At 22.9% G+C, this 18871-nt stretch overlaps 6 protein-coding genes across 12 annotated transcripts in view; 3 read left to right on the forward strand and 3 right to left on the reverse strand.

Moving 5' to 3' along the window:
* The window catches only part of LOC102675463, a 19423-nt gene extending 18178 nt beyond the window's left edge, over window positions 1–1245 (reverse strand). Inside the window, exon 1 of the mRNA XM_006618511.2 lies at window positions 1121–1245. The gene's annotated coding sequence lies outside the window, so the exon portion shown is untranslated. The remainder of the gene's footprint in view (window positions 1–1120) is intronic.
* A 22-nt stretch (window positions 1246–1267) lies between these two features.
* LOC102674267 overlaps window positions 1268–18871 on the reverse strand; it is an 87286-nt gene continuing 69682 nt past the window's right edge. For 4 of the 5 annotated variants that reach the window (XM_031511868.1, XM_031511867.1, XM_006618501.2 and 1 more), the window contains 3 exons: window positions 18249–18550; window positions 17731–17987; window positions 16536–17515 (listed from right to left, as the gene is read on the reverse strand). In XM_031511868.1, coding sequence (XP_031367728.1) covers window positions 16765–17515; window positions 17731–17987; window positions 18249–18550 — 1310 coding nt within the window. In that variant the 3' untranslated portion in view covers window positions 16536–16764. Of the gene's footprint in view, window positions 1283–16535; window positions 17516–17730; window positions 17988–18248; window positions 18551–18871 lie in introns of those variants that run through there. The other variant, XM_006618500.2, reaches the window with a different exon arrangement.
* Window positions 2072–7349, forward strand: LOC102676430 (WD repeat-containing and planar cell polarity effector protein fritz). 3 transcript variants are annotated; one of them, XM_031511865.1, is made up of 16 exons: window positions 2072–2134; window positions 2213–2366; window positions 2580–2709; window positions 2779–2956; window positions 3062–3255; window positions 3410–3510; window positions 3617–3731; window positions 3801–4010; window positions 4092–4255; window positions 4327–4434; window positions 4504–4712; window positions 4779–4902; window positions 4973–5142; window positions 5224–6911; window positions 7038–7170; window positions 7236–7349. In XM_031511865.1, the coding sequence occupies exons 2-16, from the start codon at window positions 2284–2286 to the stop codon at window positions 7319–7321; spliced, it is 3693 nt and encodes a 1230-aa protein (XP_031367725.1). In that variant the 5' UTR covers window positions 2072–2134; window positions 2213–2283; the 3' UTR covers window positions 7322–7349. The 3 variants fall into 3 exon arrangements, with proteins under 3 accessions (XP_031367725.1, XP_031367726.1, XP_006618577.2); XM_031511866.1 differs by lacking the exon at window positions 2213–2366 and having other exon boundaries at window positions 2092–2134; XM_006618514.2 differs by lacking the exon at window positions 2072–2134 and having other exon boundaries at window positions 2150–2366; window positions 4504–4646.
* Window positions 7234–9136, reverse strand: LOC102674921 (39S ribosomal protein L48, mitochondrial). Its single transcript, XM_006618506.2, has 5 exons — window positions 9060–9136; window positions 8427–8456; window positions 8224–8301; window positions 7954–8087; window positions 7234–7883 (listed from the first exon to the last, which is right to left on the reverse strand). Exons 1-5 carry the CDS (start codon window positions 9060–9062, stop codon window positions 7586–7588), a joined length of 543 nt encoding a protein of 180 aa, XP_006618569.1. The 5' UTR covers window positions 9063–9136; the 3' UTR covers window positions 7234–7585.
* LOC102674793 (conserved oligomeric Golgi complex subunit 8) lies at window positions 9038–11936 on the forward strand. Its single transcript, XM_006618505.2, has 10 exons — window positions 9038–9278; window positions 9394–9465; window positions 9543–9667; window positions 9784–10059; window positions 10123–10336; window positions 10403–10554; window positions 10638–10913; window positions 11006–11194; window positions 11265–11420; window positions 11557–11936. Exons 1-10 carry the CDS (start codon window positions 9224–9226, stop codon window positions 11860–11862), a joined length of 1821 nt encoding a protein of 606 aa, XP_006618568.1. The 5' UTR covers window positions 9038–9223; the 3' UTR covers window positions 11863–11936.
* On the forward strand, window positions 13195–16368 carry LOC102674654 (ATP-dependent RNA helicase DDX24). The gene is made up of 9 exons (XM_006618504.2): window positions 13195–13451; window positions 13608–14378; window positions 14448–14593; window positions 14680–14972; window positions 15046–15268; window positions 15317–15428; window positions 15557–15674; window positions 15758–15935; window positions 16015–16368. The coding sequence occupies exons 1-9, from the start codon at window positions 13266–13268 to the stop codon at window positions 16316–16318; spliced, it is 2331 nt and encodes a 776-aa protein (XP_006618567.1). The 5' UTR covers window positions 13195–13265; the 3' UTR covers window positions 16319–16368.

Genomic DNA, 18871 nt, shown 5'->3' on the forward strand with positions numbered 1-18871 from the left:
TTATATATTGAAATATTTATAAATTAAATAAATATATGAAATATTAAATGATTATAAGGTCTTACGAATATGATTATAACCAAAATCAAGTATGTAGATATGTTCCAATGAATGTACAAAATGAATACAATTAAAACTATGTATAAATCCATAGTAACTAAGAATAGTCAATTCTGGAAAGTTTAAATTAGCAGAATCGAAACAAGTTTCATCACATACGAAAGTTTATTCATTATACAGTTTCTTCGGTAAATCGATAATGAAAAGCTTATTCATTATACAATTCTTCGATAAATCTCGCAGAAAATAATATGTATATATGTATAGTATGTTTCTAATGCATTTCATTCAAAACGAAAAATAATTTGTTTTTTAAGATAACATCTTTATTTTAATAATTAAATCTATCACATTACATTAATTTAAAATAATTTAAAGAAAAAAATTTTCTTTATATAGAATATCTTTGTTTGCTAATGAAATAACTTATATTATTTTAATTTATATAACTTTAACTTTTTTAAACTTATATAATTTTAATAACTTATATTATTATTTGACATTTATAAAATATTAAAAATTTTTAAAATTTAACCTCAACAAATTTTTTGTTTCGAATACGGATAATATGCTTTTTTCATTATCGTTTCGTTTATTATAGTAATCTATAATAAGTATCATTAATGGAAATGAATTTTATTACTATTTTATAACTTATATATATAATAATTATATATATAATAATATAATAATAGTATACTTTAAATATGTATGAATATTTCTAATCTATTAAATGAAATCGACTTTTTTGATATATAAAAATATTTATATAATAATTTTGAAAAATTGATTGTAGAGATCAAAACATATATAAAAATATTAAGTTTACAACAATTTAAGCTTATATTAGATTTTTCAATAAAAATATAATATAAATTACATAAGAATTCCGTAAGATATTTAAAAATGTCATTAAATAATATATATATATATCTGAGAAAATTGTACAACACTTTAAGTATTAGCATGCATATATATATATATATACATATAATCTTAATTAAGATATTCAGATAATAAAAGTTATCCTGAGAATACAAAATGTAATACAAGTACTTACGTGATGTAAACGGTTGCAATCATATGCACACTATATGAATCGAAGTATTATTATGAGACATGTGACATATGGTATATTCGCACGGTTTATTGGATGGTTTATCGGTTTACATATCACTTGTGTTAGCAATTACAAAAAAGAAATTATTAATAATACTAATAACTAATAATTCGATTCAGTTTCAGTTTTTCAATTTTTATAATATAGCAATAAAAAATTATTAATATCATGTATTTTCTTTTTTATTTTATATTTGATTTTAAATTTTGAAAATAACAAACGATTATTATGATTACATTAATAAGATCCTCAATTGATTAAGATATACGTAAGTACTATATGTATATCGTTTTAAACTTAAAAATATTTTCAATGAAAGAAAGAAATTTAAATTTTTTAATGAAAAAAATAAATATTTTTAAGTTTTTATTTATTTCAAATTAATAACCTATATATTAATCCTTTTTTACTTTTGCTTTTTGTTTCTTATTCTAAATTTATATTGTTAGGTCACTTACCTTGAAGATTTTCTTAAAAATATTTATAAAATTTAAATAAATAAAACTGTATTCAAATATTTTTGATTTAAAAAGAAAATATATTAAATATATAAATTTTAAAATTAAAATTTTATTTTTTAAATGAATATTCTATTAAACATATAAATATTTGAAATATATTTATATAAATATTTTAGAATATATTTTATTTTTATCGAAATCTATAAAGAAAATCTCTAAGATTTAGATATTAAAAGATGCTTTAAATGATATTTTATAAAAAAAACAATTTAAAAAATTCGTTTATAATTGTGATTTTTGAACTATTATTGTTATCATAATATTTAAACTTATTTCATTAAAATTAAAATGTTTCAATTTCGTGTAACACTATTATATATAACAATTTATATTATATAACAATATTATAGTTAATTTTATAATTATAATCGAAATGATATACCGGTAATATAGTATTCTGTAATAAAATGGTGAAGAGCAAGTCCCAATAATCGTAAATAAAATATTAATTTTTCTTATGTTAAATATTATTATATTTAATTCTAATATAATTCAATTTAATTTTTTTAAGCTTAACGTGACGTTTCTTTGTGAATACTTTGATATGAATATTCAATGGTTTTAGAATTGTAGTATTTTATAATGTTTACATTGTTAGGAGAAGTAAACTTATGGACTTTCGATGATAATATCAATATAAAGAGTACAGATTTTGGTGCATTTCGGTAAAATAGATTAATTTATTTGTATTATAAATTATGTTAATAATTAAATATATTAATAAAATTAAATAGAAAATATAATACTATAAAATATTTTTATTATAAGATAATAATTTTATCTATATTTATATAATTATATAATAATTTTTATTATTATCATTTATAATTATCTTTATTATTATTATAATAAAAGCAAATCTTATATTATTATTTTAGATATCATGATAAACGTATTGATCACATACATGAAGAAGGAAAAAAATCTTACTGTCAAAAACGTGGTATGATATATGTCCCAACAAATAAAAAAGGAAATAAATTGAAAGATTCTATTAAATATCTAGAGGTAAAATTGCAATTAAATACTAAAAAATATATATTGTTTTATAATCTTACATTGAATTGATTTTTGTAGGAACAATTAAAGGATAATTCAATTGTATATTGTCAATGGTATAATGATTGTATTTTACAATTAATGTTAAATAATGCATTATTAATACAAATACAAGCTAATATAGACACTGGTGACATTTGTAAAATAACTTTTGATAAATATCTTATAGGAAAATTATTGGATCATATATCAGATGGTAATCATTTATTTTTATATATAATTAATATATTTGTATATATTTATATTTATATGTAATTAAAACTATTTATTAAGAAACTTCAATTACTATCTATATTTACAGTGATAATCACTAAAAATTATATTCTTTGCACTTATAATGATAACCAAATAACTATTATACATTTTACAAGATCAAAAAGACATGTTTTTGATAAAATTAATAAACTTGAACCAAAATTGTCTACAATTGATCTATTTGGTCCTAATGGTCGCAGATTGGATAAAAAAGTTCAGACCAATAAATGTGGAGATTTGGTAATTATATTTGTATTAAAAACTGTTGAATTAAAGTAAATTATTTTTCATATATCATAATTAGTAATTTCTATTATTTATTATTTTTTAATTTTAATATGTAATATATAATATTTATATATTATATTAATATGATAAACTGTTACAAATTTAGATATTAATTTGGTGGAAATCTACTATGAATGAAGTTTATCCTTGGAGTCCTGCTGTAAAAGAACATGATCGTGCTAACATACATCTTTATCGTTTAATAGGGTATAAAATTATTTAATTTAATGTTTGATATTTAATATTTAATAAACATTTGAATTCTTATTCATAGTAATAAAAATGTTTATAAATAATGTATTTTTATTTTTAGAGTAAAATTAGAATTAATTTGTTATATACGTAGTGAATTTGATCCTTTATGTATAATGTTTGATGTATGCAATGATAATATTATTCATTCTGTAGAACAAAAAGTATCGCGAAAGGTAATAGTATTTATTAATAATAATATAATATTTTTCCAATTAAGCATTTTACTCATAAATGTAATTTAGGGAGAAGTAACTATAGAATGGCGTACATATGAGGTTTCTCAACAAGATAAACTTCAAAGAATAGCAGTAGTATCTATCCCATTACCTACACATACAAGTTGTGTAAAATTTTCACCAACTCAAGAATTGTTGTTATTATGCTGTATAGATGGTTCTATTATAATTTATGATCAAACTAGAGCTACTACTATTAGTGTAAAAGCAGTTTTTGTAAGTTATGAACATATATATATAAAATTTAATAACAAAATTAAAAAAATCATTATATCTCTAAATTATCCAATTTTTAAGATACCTACATTGGCATCATGGCATAGTGATGGAATAATATTTGTTGTTGGAAATGATAAAGGACAACTTCAACATTTTGACATTGCTTTAAATTGTATTAAAAGTCAAACATTAAGTGAAGAAGCAGCACAAGCTAATATTCTTGATTTATCTTCGTATTTTAGGTATTATTTTAATTCTTTTTTTATTAAATTAATAAAAATTATTAAAAAATTTATATTTATTTATATTGTAGAATTCAGCCAGCATTATTGCGTATGGAATGGAATAAAAAAAATGATTTAAATTGTTATATTAATTTATATAATCATGGGAATTCTTTATTGTTAATAATTTTTCAACGGTATGAGTTATAAACATTTCTTATAAAACAAATAACAAATAAAAAAATATTAATATAATATATTAATAGAGGATCTCTTGGTGTTATAAAAATGTTGGAAGGGAATTCTTTCACCGGTGATGTATTAGTCAAAAGATATTTATCTTTATCTCAAGTTGAACAAGCAACTTCTTTATTACTAGCTATGAATTGGGATACTCATTCTCGTGCATGTATGCATGCATTAAATCAGATTGTAAATTATTTATTTAAACTACCACTGACAACAGAACGTGAAAGTAAGATATATTTTTACAATTTAGTTATCTTATTTTATATAATGCAAATAATTTATTTTTCTATAGATCTCATACAGAATGCTTTGGGTAGTTTCCATGTACCTATTAAACCAATAAGTCAAGCTATTGAAGAAGAATATGGAGATGAAATAAGAGATTTGACAAGACGTTTTTTCCATCATTTATTAAGGTATTGCATATCTTTATTTTTTAAAAACATAATATATTCATATATAAAACTAATTTAATAATTATTGTAGGTATCATATGTTTGAAAAAGCTTTTAGGCTTGCTATAGATTTAAATGATCATGATCTTTTTATGGATATACATTTTTATGCATTAGTTGTAAATGATACAGCAATGGCAACTGCAGCAAAAGAAAATGCCGAACGTATATTAAGTCGATCAAACAGCTGCAATAGTTCACGTAAGAGTTATATAATTAAATATTTTACAGAAAATTTTATTTTATAAACTATTATATACAAAAAAACTCTGAAAATTTCAGATTCTACGTGTTCTAGAGCATCCTGTTCAATTTGTTCTTATTCAATAAGTGATAAAGGAGAAGAATCTTGCAGTGATGAAAGTGAAAATTTTTCAAAAGAAAATCAGACTGATACGAAACAATCGAAAAATCATAATTATAAGAAAGAATCCAATAATCAAATTCCACCTTTACCAGTTCTCCATCCACATCCTCTTCATAAAAATCTGTTATCCACATCATTTACAGATGTATCATCTGATGCAAAAACTGACTGTAATTTAGAAACATCTTTCAACATGCCTAATAGTACTCTTGTCACAACTTCTTTCAATCATTCATCACATCTTTCCCTCTCAAATACATTTCTTACATCAACATCTTTTAACAAACCACTGTATAAAATTCATACAAATTCAATACCAGTATCTACAATGTCTTCTAATTCACAATCTTTCAATAATATTTCTGATGATTTAATGACAACTTCATTTGGAAGTTTATCTTTAAATGAACGAAAAACCGGAATATCTAATCGATTTAATGAAAACTCTGTAGATACTGCATTAAACAAAGTTTTATGTGGTGAAATGCAATTTTCTCTTGATGATGTATCTAATAATGCAACAACAGCAAATTTAATACAAGAAAACAGTTTTATGTCAACTCCTTTTAATAATCCAACATATGAATCAGTTACATCAGATGTTTCTTCTGATTTATTAAGATCTTCATTAGATAATATAGATAATAATATTATGTCTACATCTTTCAGTACAGTTGGTATGGATACTTCAAATTCATATGATAATTCTTTTAATGATTTAGTTACTAAATCTGAATCAAATATTGCTTCATCTCCTCTAAAAAGCATAAGATCATCTGTTATAATGAATGATATTATGTCTAAAGCACTTCCTGATTCTATTGTAATAAATAAATCAACATCTAATTTTCATAACAATCATAGTAATCTTGCCTCTACTTCATTTAATTTTCTTGAAAATCAAGTACAAGATTCTGGCAATAGTAATTTAAAAAATTTTAATAGTGAAAATAATTCTAATATGAAATTACAACAATCTAGTCTAGCAAAAAAAGTGGATTTTAATATTCCACCACCACCTTCTTTAACAAATTCATTTACAAATTATTTTCAAGGTCTTCCAAAAAAAAATCTTCGTTTATCTAGGAGTACATCTGGATTAGCAGATATTGATGAATCTGTTAGAAAATTTTCATTTACTAAAACAAGAAATATCAATTCATATTTATTACAAAAACAAAATTCAACATCTAATATTTTACATGATCAATTTAAATATAATAATATTAAATCTTCTAGATATAGATTTAATTATGATTTTGATTGCATTTCACTTCATGGAAGTTGTGATAATATTGATATGCATTCTTCTACTAATAATTTGAGATTAAATAATTCACAATTTTCTACTCCTTATGGTATACAAAACAAATTTGAAAGACATTCAAAATTAGTATTATCACAAAATGGTACAAATACTAGTGTTAATAAAGAATCTAAGATATCTTCTAACATTCCACCTCTACCTGTTATATCATCTCCTATATCTAATTCTATATCCTGTACTCCCTTTTCTACCTTCACAGATACAACATTAGCAACAAATGAAAAACCAAAGGTTAAATTTTCAGATACAGTGACTCATATATTGGTACCTGGTACGGTAAGTATTATTTATTACATAATAATTATTTACATAATTACATGTATGTAAATAATATATTAAAAATCAATAATGTATAATATTTATTTTATTATATATGTGCTTATTCTTTATCAAATTTGATAGGGGCAATCACATAAACAAAAACGTTCTACAATTAGTCAAGTGCATTTAACTGATCCCAAACGTGAGTTAGCAGAAAGCCTTCCATTGTGCCTTGGAAATGAAGATTATCTTAAAGATTTTCAACCATTATCAAGTGAGTAATATTGTTTAATATTATATATATCATAATATTTTTCAAATATATATTATTTTTAGAAGAAGAAGATATTAACGATAAAATAAAGGAATCTTCAAGACCAGAAGAAAGTTCAAAAATAAAAGTTGTACACTTTGGTTTATTATGAAAAAAAAGATTAAAATTCAAATATGAAAAATATATATATAAGACTGTATTTACATATATTTAAAATTTATAAAAGAACATATATACTTTTGTATTATATATAATTTTTATGCAATAAAAGCTTTTTGAATTCTATTATTAAAATATTTATATCTCATTATATGAATTATGAAATTCATTTGTGTTATTAATTTGCAAAATATTTTGTTTAAATTATAATATTAAACAAGCTATATTTCTTACATAATCAATATTAAATTTATTATTAATCTTTTTTTGTTTTATGTTCTGTCATTTCTTCTAATTCTTTTTTGAGATCAAGCAATTCTTTGTTTGGAATTATACATTTCTTTTTTAGAATTGGATCATATTCATGTATAGATAATGAAACACCTTCAGGTAATGTTGCTTCTAATATCCTAATAAAAATAGGACATAGTGTAGATGATATATTTGATATTTGTATATTTCTCTCATAAATTTTTAAATGATATTCAGCATCAATTATTGCACTATTTTTCTTAAATTTTCTTATTTTAAATTCTTTATGAGGAAAGGCAAAACTATAAAAATAAATATGTTACTAAAATAATATTAAATAATTTATTATAAAAAAATTAGAACTAATATTACCTTTCATCAATAGTAATATCAAGTACTTTTGTTATTTTATGAATAAAACTTTGATAACTTTCAAGTAGAGAATATTTATATCCTTTAATTTGTATATTTAAAACAGGATAAATTGGTATTTCAAATTCTTTTTTCTATAATAATAAAAATAAATTGATATTGTAAGTATGATATATCAACATAATATCAGCATAATAAATTATATTAAATATAATTATATTATATAATTTATATAAAGTATAACAACATAATAATAATATAAACATTTACCTTTAGATATGGTGGTTCATATATACCATAAAATCTTATTCCTTTGTTAAATAGCGGACATCGATAATATGTTGTAAACTACACATATAATTTCATTTTATTCTCATAAATTGATAATGATTGATAAAATATATGATAATATATTTTTTATTTAATAATATATATATATAACCTTACTTTAATCAAACAATATATACAATTACCTGTTTAAGAATGCTTAATATCATTTTGTACTGAATGAAATTAATATTGAAAAATATCGTTTAATCTTCAATATAGATAATTTTAATTTTTATTATTTATTACAATTAAATTGTATCATAGCTAATAAATAAATAGTATATGAATGTAATAATCACATATACATATAATACATATACTATTAAGTAGTATATCTATATATTTAAGAAAAATTTTTACATAAATCAAAATTAAAATATAAATATTGTTTACAAATATGAATTAAATATAATAATAATATTAATACATAATCGTTGCATTTATTCAAAAGATTCAATTTTTATTTTAAATGTTATTTTTTATTTTAAAAATTAGATTTATATGATAAAAATATTTAAGAGTAAAATTTCAATGTTTTAAAAATTTCTATTTTTAAAATAATTTTATTTTAAATAAATTTATTAATAACATTATTGTAAATATATTTTATTCATGTATTCTTATCAATTATATATTGTTATATTTTATTATTCAATTAATTGACGAAAATTTATTACAATTATCATTGAAAGTCTGTCTTTTTTTACAATTCCATTAATATAAATAATTCATTTAAGAATTAAAAATATTAAACTTTTTTTATTGAACTTTCATACCATTGATGCAATGAACAACCAATAATTGCACTAGTACAATCAAGATATTTTCGTAAGATTAAAACAAGATTTTAGACGTGTAATATGTGTTTATGAAACATGCAATTCATAATAATGATTTAAATATTTTTATCGAATATACAAATGTATTATTTAAATAAAAAATGGATATCGAAACTGAAAATGTTATAAATCTTGTATTTCCAAACGGTATACCAGGTAATATATTTTTATTTTTTCGTAAAAAACATTCAATATGTTATAATGTATTTATATTGTTTGTTTGAAATTAATTTTTAATTAAAAATATGCATATATTTGTCTATTCTTATAGAATCATGGAAAGAAAATCCGGATTTTTATCAATATTTATCAAAACTTGGTGGTTATGATGTTGATCAACTTAGTAAGATAATTTTTTTCTTATACTCCTTAATTAATTTTTTTATTAAAATCAGAATTTAAGTATTTATATTTTTTTAGATAAAGAACCTAATCATTTAGATGATGAGAAAACATCAGTATTACAAACTACACAAGACTTAGTGTTTGCAAATTATAAAACTTTTGTTCAAACAGCAGAAAGTTCTAGAGAAATATTTAAACAAGTAATATTATAGATTTTAATATTTTTTATATTAATATATTTAAATATTAATATATTTGTAATAAACACATATATATAATAAAATACACAATAATAAAAATGTTATTTAATTTTAAGTTCAATGAAACTGAAAATCGACTTGATGGACTTGTACAAAAAATACCTAAATTTGTGGAAAAGTGCCAATCATTTTGTGATACATCAAAAGACATAAATACACATAGAAGAATAAATAGCTTAACATTAACAAGAAATGCAGAATTACTTGAAGTACTTGAAATGCCTCAATTAATGGAATCTTGTTTAAGGAGTAATCAATATAATGAAGCATTAGAATTATCTCAATATGCACGTCAATTAGGAACTAAACATGGAGATATTCCAATTATATCGGTATGATTTAACATGCTTATAAAATATAAAAAACATGTTTCATTTTGTTTATTAACAATTTAGTCCATAGTGGCAGAAATTGAAAGTAGTTGGTCTGGTATGGTAGGACAAGTTGTTGGTTCATTAAGGGGAGACTTACCACTTGCAAGATGTCTACAACTTGTTGGATTATTACGATCAATGGATGCTTTTACAGAACCAGAATTACGGATTAAATTTTTACAAGCTCGTGATAGTTGGCTTCAAAGTCTTTTGACTGCTATACCCAAAGATGATTGTAAGTTAATTTTGTATGAAACATTATTAAATAGATAATTTAATAATATTTAATATTTTTATTTAGCTAATCTTCATATCACAAAAACGATAGAATTATCAAGAATATATTTATTTAATATAATAACACAATATAAAGCTATGTTTAATGATGATGAACCAGGAAGAGATCTAACAGTGAATGAATGTGCTATATTTTATCATTGGATTGAAGAAAAGGTATAATGAACATTTATTTATTGATTATATATATGAATATAAAATTATATTTAATATAATTTTATTTTTTTTTTCTTTTTTAGATATCACAATTTTTAATGACTTTAGAACAAGATTTACCTGGTGTGACATCAATAGATTCTATTTTGGGTCAGTGTACATATTTTGGTTTATCATTTGGTAGAGTAGGTGTTGATTTTACTGGTCGAATGTGCGATATATTTGTACGTGTTATCGGAGAAAAATTTGAAACTAGTGTCCGCAAAACTACAAAAAAATTTGAAAAAGATATGGAGTCATTTACACTAATTAATAAAATACAAAAGACAAATGTTAAAATGACTACTACAATTAAATCAGTAAGTAAATATTTGTCTTTATATATATATATATATATTAATAATATTTGCATATTAATAATATGAATAAAAATTATGGATTAATTTTATAGGAAAATCCACCAGAACAATTGGTAGAATTTTATCCTTTAGCTGAATATTGTAATGGTCTTATATCAGCTTTCAATGAAATACGACTTTGTCCACCAATAGCACTTTCTGTTTTTTGTACAAAAATTTTACAGGAATCTTTACAAAACGTAGTAAAATCAATATTAGTTTTTTATAAACAAGAACAGCAAGTAAGTGTATATCTTTAATTTATAATTTAATTAAATAAATCTATATTTGCAATATTATTTTATTTTTCAGGCTTTTGCAGCTCCAGAAAGAGAAAATATGCTCAAATTTATAGAATGTTTAAGTGAACAATTAATTCCTTATGTACAGTATTGTATTCATGCTATTTTTCCTCCAAACCAAAGTGCAATTCATTTAGGAATTTCAGAAAATTTATTACAAACAGAGGTATAAAATTTTATAACATAAAATTATATTATAAAATTATATATATATTATTATAATATAATAAAATTATATTACAACATAAAAGTATATTAATAATATGCAGATATGAAAAAAAATAAATATATTTTTTTTGCAGGGAATAACATATTTAAGCAGAAATATTATTCTGGAACCTTTGGCTCCTTTATTGCCAATTCAGAAAAATTTACCAATCTCTAATGTACAATCATTAATGTTACATAAAACTTCTGAAATATCGTCATTTGAAAATACAGAGATAGATACAACTTCTTCGCAATTAAAAAAATTGAAAATGTCAGAATCACTCTTAGTTACAGAACAAGAAACTGATTTACAAGAAGAAAAAAAACTTTTATTAACTGAAGATAATAAAATTCTTGCAAATAATTCAAATGCTGATGGTGAAAATCAAAATAGGTAATTGTTAATTTTTGTTCCTTTATATGTTATTATATACAAAAATCTTGTAAATAAAAACATAATTTTTTAAATGAATTATATATACATAATACTTATTTCCTTATAAATATAAATTGTTAATAGTAGTTAATATTATTAAATAAATATTTTCTTTTTATTTAATTATATATTTAATAATAAAATAATATTTTAAAAATTATAATAATGAGAAATATAAAATTATTAAAATATATAAACCAAATTATTGAAATAAATTTATTTTATTATTTATATAAATTTATGCAAAAAACAATTATCATTTATTAATTATATTTTATTAATGTTAACAAAATATTTATTTGCTATATCTTAACTTTTGTATGTACATTGTCAATGTATAATTATATGTAATTGAATTATTTCAAAACATTTTTTTCATTTGTATCATTTTGAGTATTCATTTGTTATATATCTTAATTTTATTAATTATAATTAAAAAATAATATAATTCTTTTAAAAGATGATGCTATTGAATTTGAAAATTTATTTATAAAATTTTGAAATGTTCCATTACTTTTCATATATACTATTATTATACCATATTATACACAATAGATTTACTTTCAATATATTTTTATTTTCTATATCTTGAGAACATTAAGAATTATTTATTTTAATATTATTTTTTTTACATTACTAATTCAGAATAAAATTGCAATCGTTGAAATCAAAACTAAATTTTAAACTGAATAAGACAAGGAAAATAAATACTAAGAGAAAGATAGAGATAAAGTAAAAATTATGAAATCAGTGTCGCAAATGAAACTCATAAATAAAAGACAGCAAATAAAAAGAAAAGGATATAGAATAAGAATTATCCATTAGCGCCATCTCTTAGTGATGAAGACATAATAAAGTAGAATAAGAATTAAGAATTAGTGCTATCTCTTGAGTAGTTTCAGAAAAAATGTTTCTATAAACATTCAAGAGATGGCACCAATAGGCAATTCTTATTTTATCTCTATCTTTCTCTCATTATTTGCTATCCTTTATATATGAGTTTCTTTTGCGGCACTCTGGAGATGGCGCTGATTCCACAATTTTTACTTTATCTCTATCCTTTTCTCATTTATACTTATTTTGTAAAATTTATTCGCTTAAGAAACGGTTCCGATATATTTTATCATGTAATTTGATTATTTTTTATATTTGTTAACTATTATTTATATATCAAAAAGTATATAAATAAGTATATATAATTTCAAGCATTCATTCAAGGTTTAAGTACATTTATCTTTATATTGTGTGTGCTAATGTTGATTCTTCACGTGTTTCTGTTTTTCAGATTTTCGTGAAATTATATACATTTAAATATAATAACTTTGCAATTGTAATATTAATTATATTAATATTAATATAAAAACTATGGCAAAAAAGAAACATAGTAATCTAAGTATATGGAAACCATTAAAATTAGAAGGTTCTGTATTTTCGGGTAATGTTGAGGATTTAATTGGTATTGAGGAATTAACTGATTATAAATTGGAAAAAGAAAATAATAAAACAAAAATTGTAATTTACAATGACAAAAATGATAAGAAAGAACTTAAGGTAAAATAAGAAATATATTTTTCAATAATACTGAATTTTTAATCCATTTTAATTATTAATCGATGATAATTTTTATTATTATTGAAAATTTATTATTTAATAACTTATGATATATATATGATGTATATTTTATGAACATATATTTATTTGTAATAGAGTTCACGAAAGCATAAACATTCCAATAAATGGTTGGAAAATGACATAGATGTTACTGAACCATTATTGAAGAAAACTAAAAAAATGAAACTTAAAAAAAAAAAGATTAAAGAAAAAAATGATAAAGAAATAAGAAAAGAATTATCTCTAAGAAATGATTTAGATATTAATTCTAATAATGATAATCAGTTTTTTAATGAATGCAATGAGAATAAAAATGATGTATATGATATTGATACCCAACAATGGCAAATATTAGGTGTATCTACTCCTATAATAAAGGCATTAAAAGATCAACAATTTTATCAACCAACTCCTATACAAGCATTAACTTTGCCACCAGCAATATTAGGTCATAGAGATATATTAGGTGCTGCTGAAACAGGTAGTGGCAAAACATTAGCATTTGGAATCCCAATTATAAATGGTATTTTGGAATTAAAAAATAAGCAATCTGATCAGTTAAATGTAAAATCTGAAAAAGAAAAAAATAAAATTATTGAGAACAAAGGTTGGATATGCTCTGAAAATAAAACAATAGAAATTGATAATAGCTCATCTGAATCTGATTATGAAGAAAATATTGATTATAGTGTTAATGAAAACAATATAGGTTGTGTACGTGTAATTAATAATATAAAATTTAATGAAACAAATATAGAAAATTATATGGAAAAACCACTATATGCCTTAATATTGACTCCAACTCGTGAATTAGCTATTCAAATTAAAGATCATTTGACTAAAGCAGCAAAATATATAGATATTAAAGTAAGACTTGATAAATAATATTAAAAATTGTTTAAATATTAATTATTAAGTATTGATATTTCTATTTAGATAGCTGTAGTATTAGGAGGAATGGCAGCTGTTAAACAAGAAAGAATATTAAGTAAAGGTCCTGAAATTGTAATTGCAACACCTGGTAGATTATGGGAATTAATACAGTATGGTAATCCACATCTTTGTAAAGTAGATTCTGTTAAGTAAGTTTCATTAAATATTTTATTTAAATTAATGATCTATTTCAAATACATACAATATATGTCATTGAAATAATGTTATTCAACAGGTATTTGGTTATTGATGAAACAGATAGAATGTTAGAAAAAGGACATTTCCAAGAATTGCAACAGTTATTGGAAAAAATAAATACAAATGAAAAAAAATTGAGGGAAAGACAAACATTTGTATTTTCTGCTACGTTAACTATGGTACATGATATTCCAGAGTATTTACAAAAGAAAAAAAGAAAGCATATTAAAAGCAAGATAAAAAAACTTACACCTGGTCAAAAATTAGAAAAAATTATGGAATTAGTAGGAATAAAAAATCCAAAAATTATTGATGTTACAAAAAAATCAGGTTAATTTAAATTTTTTTATCATATAATTGAAAATAATGCATTTAATATAATATAATTAAAATTATTTTTTAGGTATTACCGCTAATTTAACGGAATGTAGAATAGCTTGTACAATGGATCATAAAGATTATTATCTTTATTATTTTTTGAAAAGATATACTGGTAGAACATTAGTGTTTTGTAACAGTATTGGTTGCGTAAAACGGTTAAGTACTCTTTTTGGAATTCTTGATTGTAAACCTTTACCGTTACATGCAAGTATGCAGCAAAGACAACGATTAAAAAACCTTGAAAGGTAAATATTATTTAATATATATAATTTTGAAATAATAAAAAAGAACAGATTTCAGACGGATGAAAATGGATTATTAATAGCTACTGATGTAGCTGCAAGAGGTTTGGATATTCCAAATATTGAACATGTGATACATTATCAAGTTCCCAGAACGAGTGAGGTATATATAAATGGATATAATAAAAATTTTAATTATGTGTAAATTGATTGAACATTTGTTATCAAATTAATACAATATTATTAAATATATTTGACAATTTAAATTTTATATTTATAATTATTATTTAGAGTTATGTACATAGAAGTGGCAGAACAGCAAGAGCAGAAAAAAATGGCATAACAGTACTTATGATGGAACCTTCTGAAAAACAATATTATAGTAAATTATGTAAAACACTTGGTCGCAGTAAGTAAAGAAATTAAGTTGTGACGTGATATTTTCATTTTTAATATCACATATTTTTAATAATACAATAATTTTAATTTTAGCGGAAGATTTACCGATGTTTCCTGTAGTAGATAAATTATTAGTTGCTGTAAAAGAGAGAGTTGATATTGCTCGAGAAATTGATAAATTGGAATTGAAGTGTCGTAGAGATAATTCACAAAAAGGTTGGTTACGTAAAGCAATTGAAGATATGGATTTGGTTTTAGAGGAGGATGAAGAGTAAGATTTCTCTTAATTTAAATTCAATAACAATATAATAATATTCGTTTTCTTTTGTGAAAATAATTTTATTTTACAGAGATTTAGAGTTAAGAATAAAAGAACAAGCAGATTTAAAACATCAATTAAAAATAAAAAAACGTCAATTAACATCACTTATGTCAAAATTACTATTTCCAAAAGGATTTTCTGGAAAATATCCTGATGTTAATATTGAACTTAAATTAAATGAAGATAATCAAAAAGCTATTGATGTAATGAAAAAAGTTATAGAAGAAATTCCAAAAAAAAAGAAAGAAAGAAATAAAAAATCTAATGCCTCTTTTAAAACAGCTTCTTATAAAATTAAAGCTTTAAAGAAAAAAAATAGAAAGAAAATGTAATATATATTTTCCAGTAAAATAAAAGGCAATAAGTATAAATAAATGTTTCATAAATTTTTTTTATAAATCTGTTTTATTTATATTATTATTATTTTATTATTATTTTATTCTTTGCATCTTGTTTTTCCTCTAATAAAATAAATTTTAAGAAAAATTTTTCAGATTTTTATTTGTATTATATTCGTTTTTCATTTTATTTTTTAAAAAAACATAAAACTTTTCATTTTTAGAACTTTATTCATTTTCATTATTATTGTTAGTATATATGGCAAAGATATGTACATGCAACTATTACAACTTTTAAAATATTACATATTATTTCATAGTGCTTTTTATATAATATAATACAGATTCAATTTCTAATTCTACGTTGATAAAAAACGATCAACGAGTTCTCGATCATCAAACACAGCCGGTTAACTTATAATAATAATAATTTTCCATTTTCAAAATATCGTATTGTAAATAACTTCATCTTCCGTGCTGATAATCGAATCAATTTGATCAGTCGTTACCATCGAGTTTGCATATCTATTATTGTCACTAATTTTGCTTGGCAAAGCTGTAGTCGAATCACGACCTTTTACAACGATTTTGATCCTAGCCATAACATGACTTCCGGGACATTTTTGGACTTGTGCAGCCGCGTTCTCACAAATCTCCGCATAAATGTCATCAGCTTTAGTCCTAGTTAACTTGGGAAGGGATGGCACTGGTGTAAGACTATCTCTAACACGAGAATAATTGGGTTGTAATTCAACATTAGCTGGCATTTCTAGAACACTGGTGGATGCCGATCTTTGTACAGGTTGTTTAGAAGAATTCGAATGATTCGGATGAGAGGTAGTTTCTGGCTCTAAACTGGAGTAACGCTCTTGACATCTCATTGCAATTTCCGGTTTCACTGCAAACGTGAACGAAGCTGATTTTTTCGCTGGGTTCCTGCTACGATTGCCTTGAGCGAATTTCGAAATTCGATCTAGAAATCCGTTTCGACAATTCTGTCTGGTTTGACTCTTTTCTCGAACGGTGCTTTTCTTCAATTGTTCCAATCCATCTTTCAAACTTTGCAATATTGGCTTCGTTTCCGGTTTCGGTTTGATTTTTTTTAAATGCATCTCCTTAAGATTTTCACCGACTGGATGCAGTTTCAAAGGTGCCACTCTTGGTTCCGTTGCACGATCTCCGACAGCCCGGCTGAAGTGGAAGAACAGGTTAAGCCACATAGAATATATATTTACAAATGTTTTATATCCTTTGAATAACATGGTAATACGAAATATAGTACGATATATTATTTTCTATCAGTGATTGCATATATTTTTATCCCATCGTGTATGTACGCATGAAAGCGATTTATCGATGAATCGATTATTTTCTAGAAATGGAATATTATTTTATAATTAATTTACCTGCAGGCAGATAATAATCGTTGCATTTTCGGTGATGCCAGAAGTCTAGCTTCTGATGGATAACCTAATCGTGCTCTTCTCACTCTTGGTGCACCATTTCCGGTCACAACCAACTCAAGCATTTCAGGATTGTGAACAGGTCTTTCCGGTACAATGCATCCTAAAACAATTGGACCTCGAGTTGAACTTTCCAGTTGCATTAAGCCGCCATATTCCCTTGGCAATGGTACAGGTAATGGACCGGCTATTAAGCGAACCTGAAAATAATAATAATAATTTTATTTTTTACAATATTATCGATACAACTGTATAATACTAAATTTTTATCTCTTCTGATAATTTAATCGATAAATGAACAATAATAATGAAATTAAATGTGTATAACAAAATATAACAAATCATATGATATAATATAATATAAAATAACAGATCATATGATTTTTTTGATTTTTAAAAAAAATTGTATTAGAATAAGAAAGAAAATATTAGGGAAATTAAAAAAAATAAAATATATCTACCCTGAGAGGCAACGGTCTTTTAGCAAGATGATGTACTTTGTACAGTACTGCATCGCTTCCGGTATCGATACTTCCATTCTGGCAAATAGCATAGAATTCCCCTCTTGCCGACAAAGAAGCGAATACCTCACGACCATGTGGATCCAAACATTGTGCGTACTGATCCTTTTCGGAAGAGCTGCCAGAAATTCCGAAGGAAACCGTACTACACTTTCGCGTGTCTTGGAAAACCGCTATTAATCGTAGAATCTCTCCAGCTCTGATCGTGGTCTTTGTATAATGAGCTCGTAGATTGCCATTTTCTGTAAATTAATGAAGATCTTTTGATTAAAAAAGAATTAAATATTGAACAACGTGTGAATTTAACTAATGTCTCTTTGAAAGAAGATAGAGTTAGGTTCAATGTACATATTTTTGGTCAACGAAACAGTTCCAATTGCGGTTAAATTATTTGCGGTCGCAGGTGGAATTCTTGCCATTTGCGGTTTGCGAATTGCGGTCGTAAAGCTTTTCCACACATTTTGTTTTGATTTAAAACTAGGAGAGAAAAGTATAATATTAGATTCAGAAAGGAAGATTACAAAGATGTCGTGTAATTTTATAGTAATAACAATTTCTAGTTG

This window comes from Apis dorsata, unplaced genomic scaffold (assembly GCF_000469605.1).
Source record: "Apis dorsata unplaced genomic scaffold, Apis dorsata 1.3 scaffold_357, whole genome shotgun sequence".
Lineage (NCBI taxonomy): Eukaryota > Metazoa > Arthropoda > Insecta > Hymenoptera > Apidae > Apis > Apis dorsata.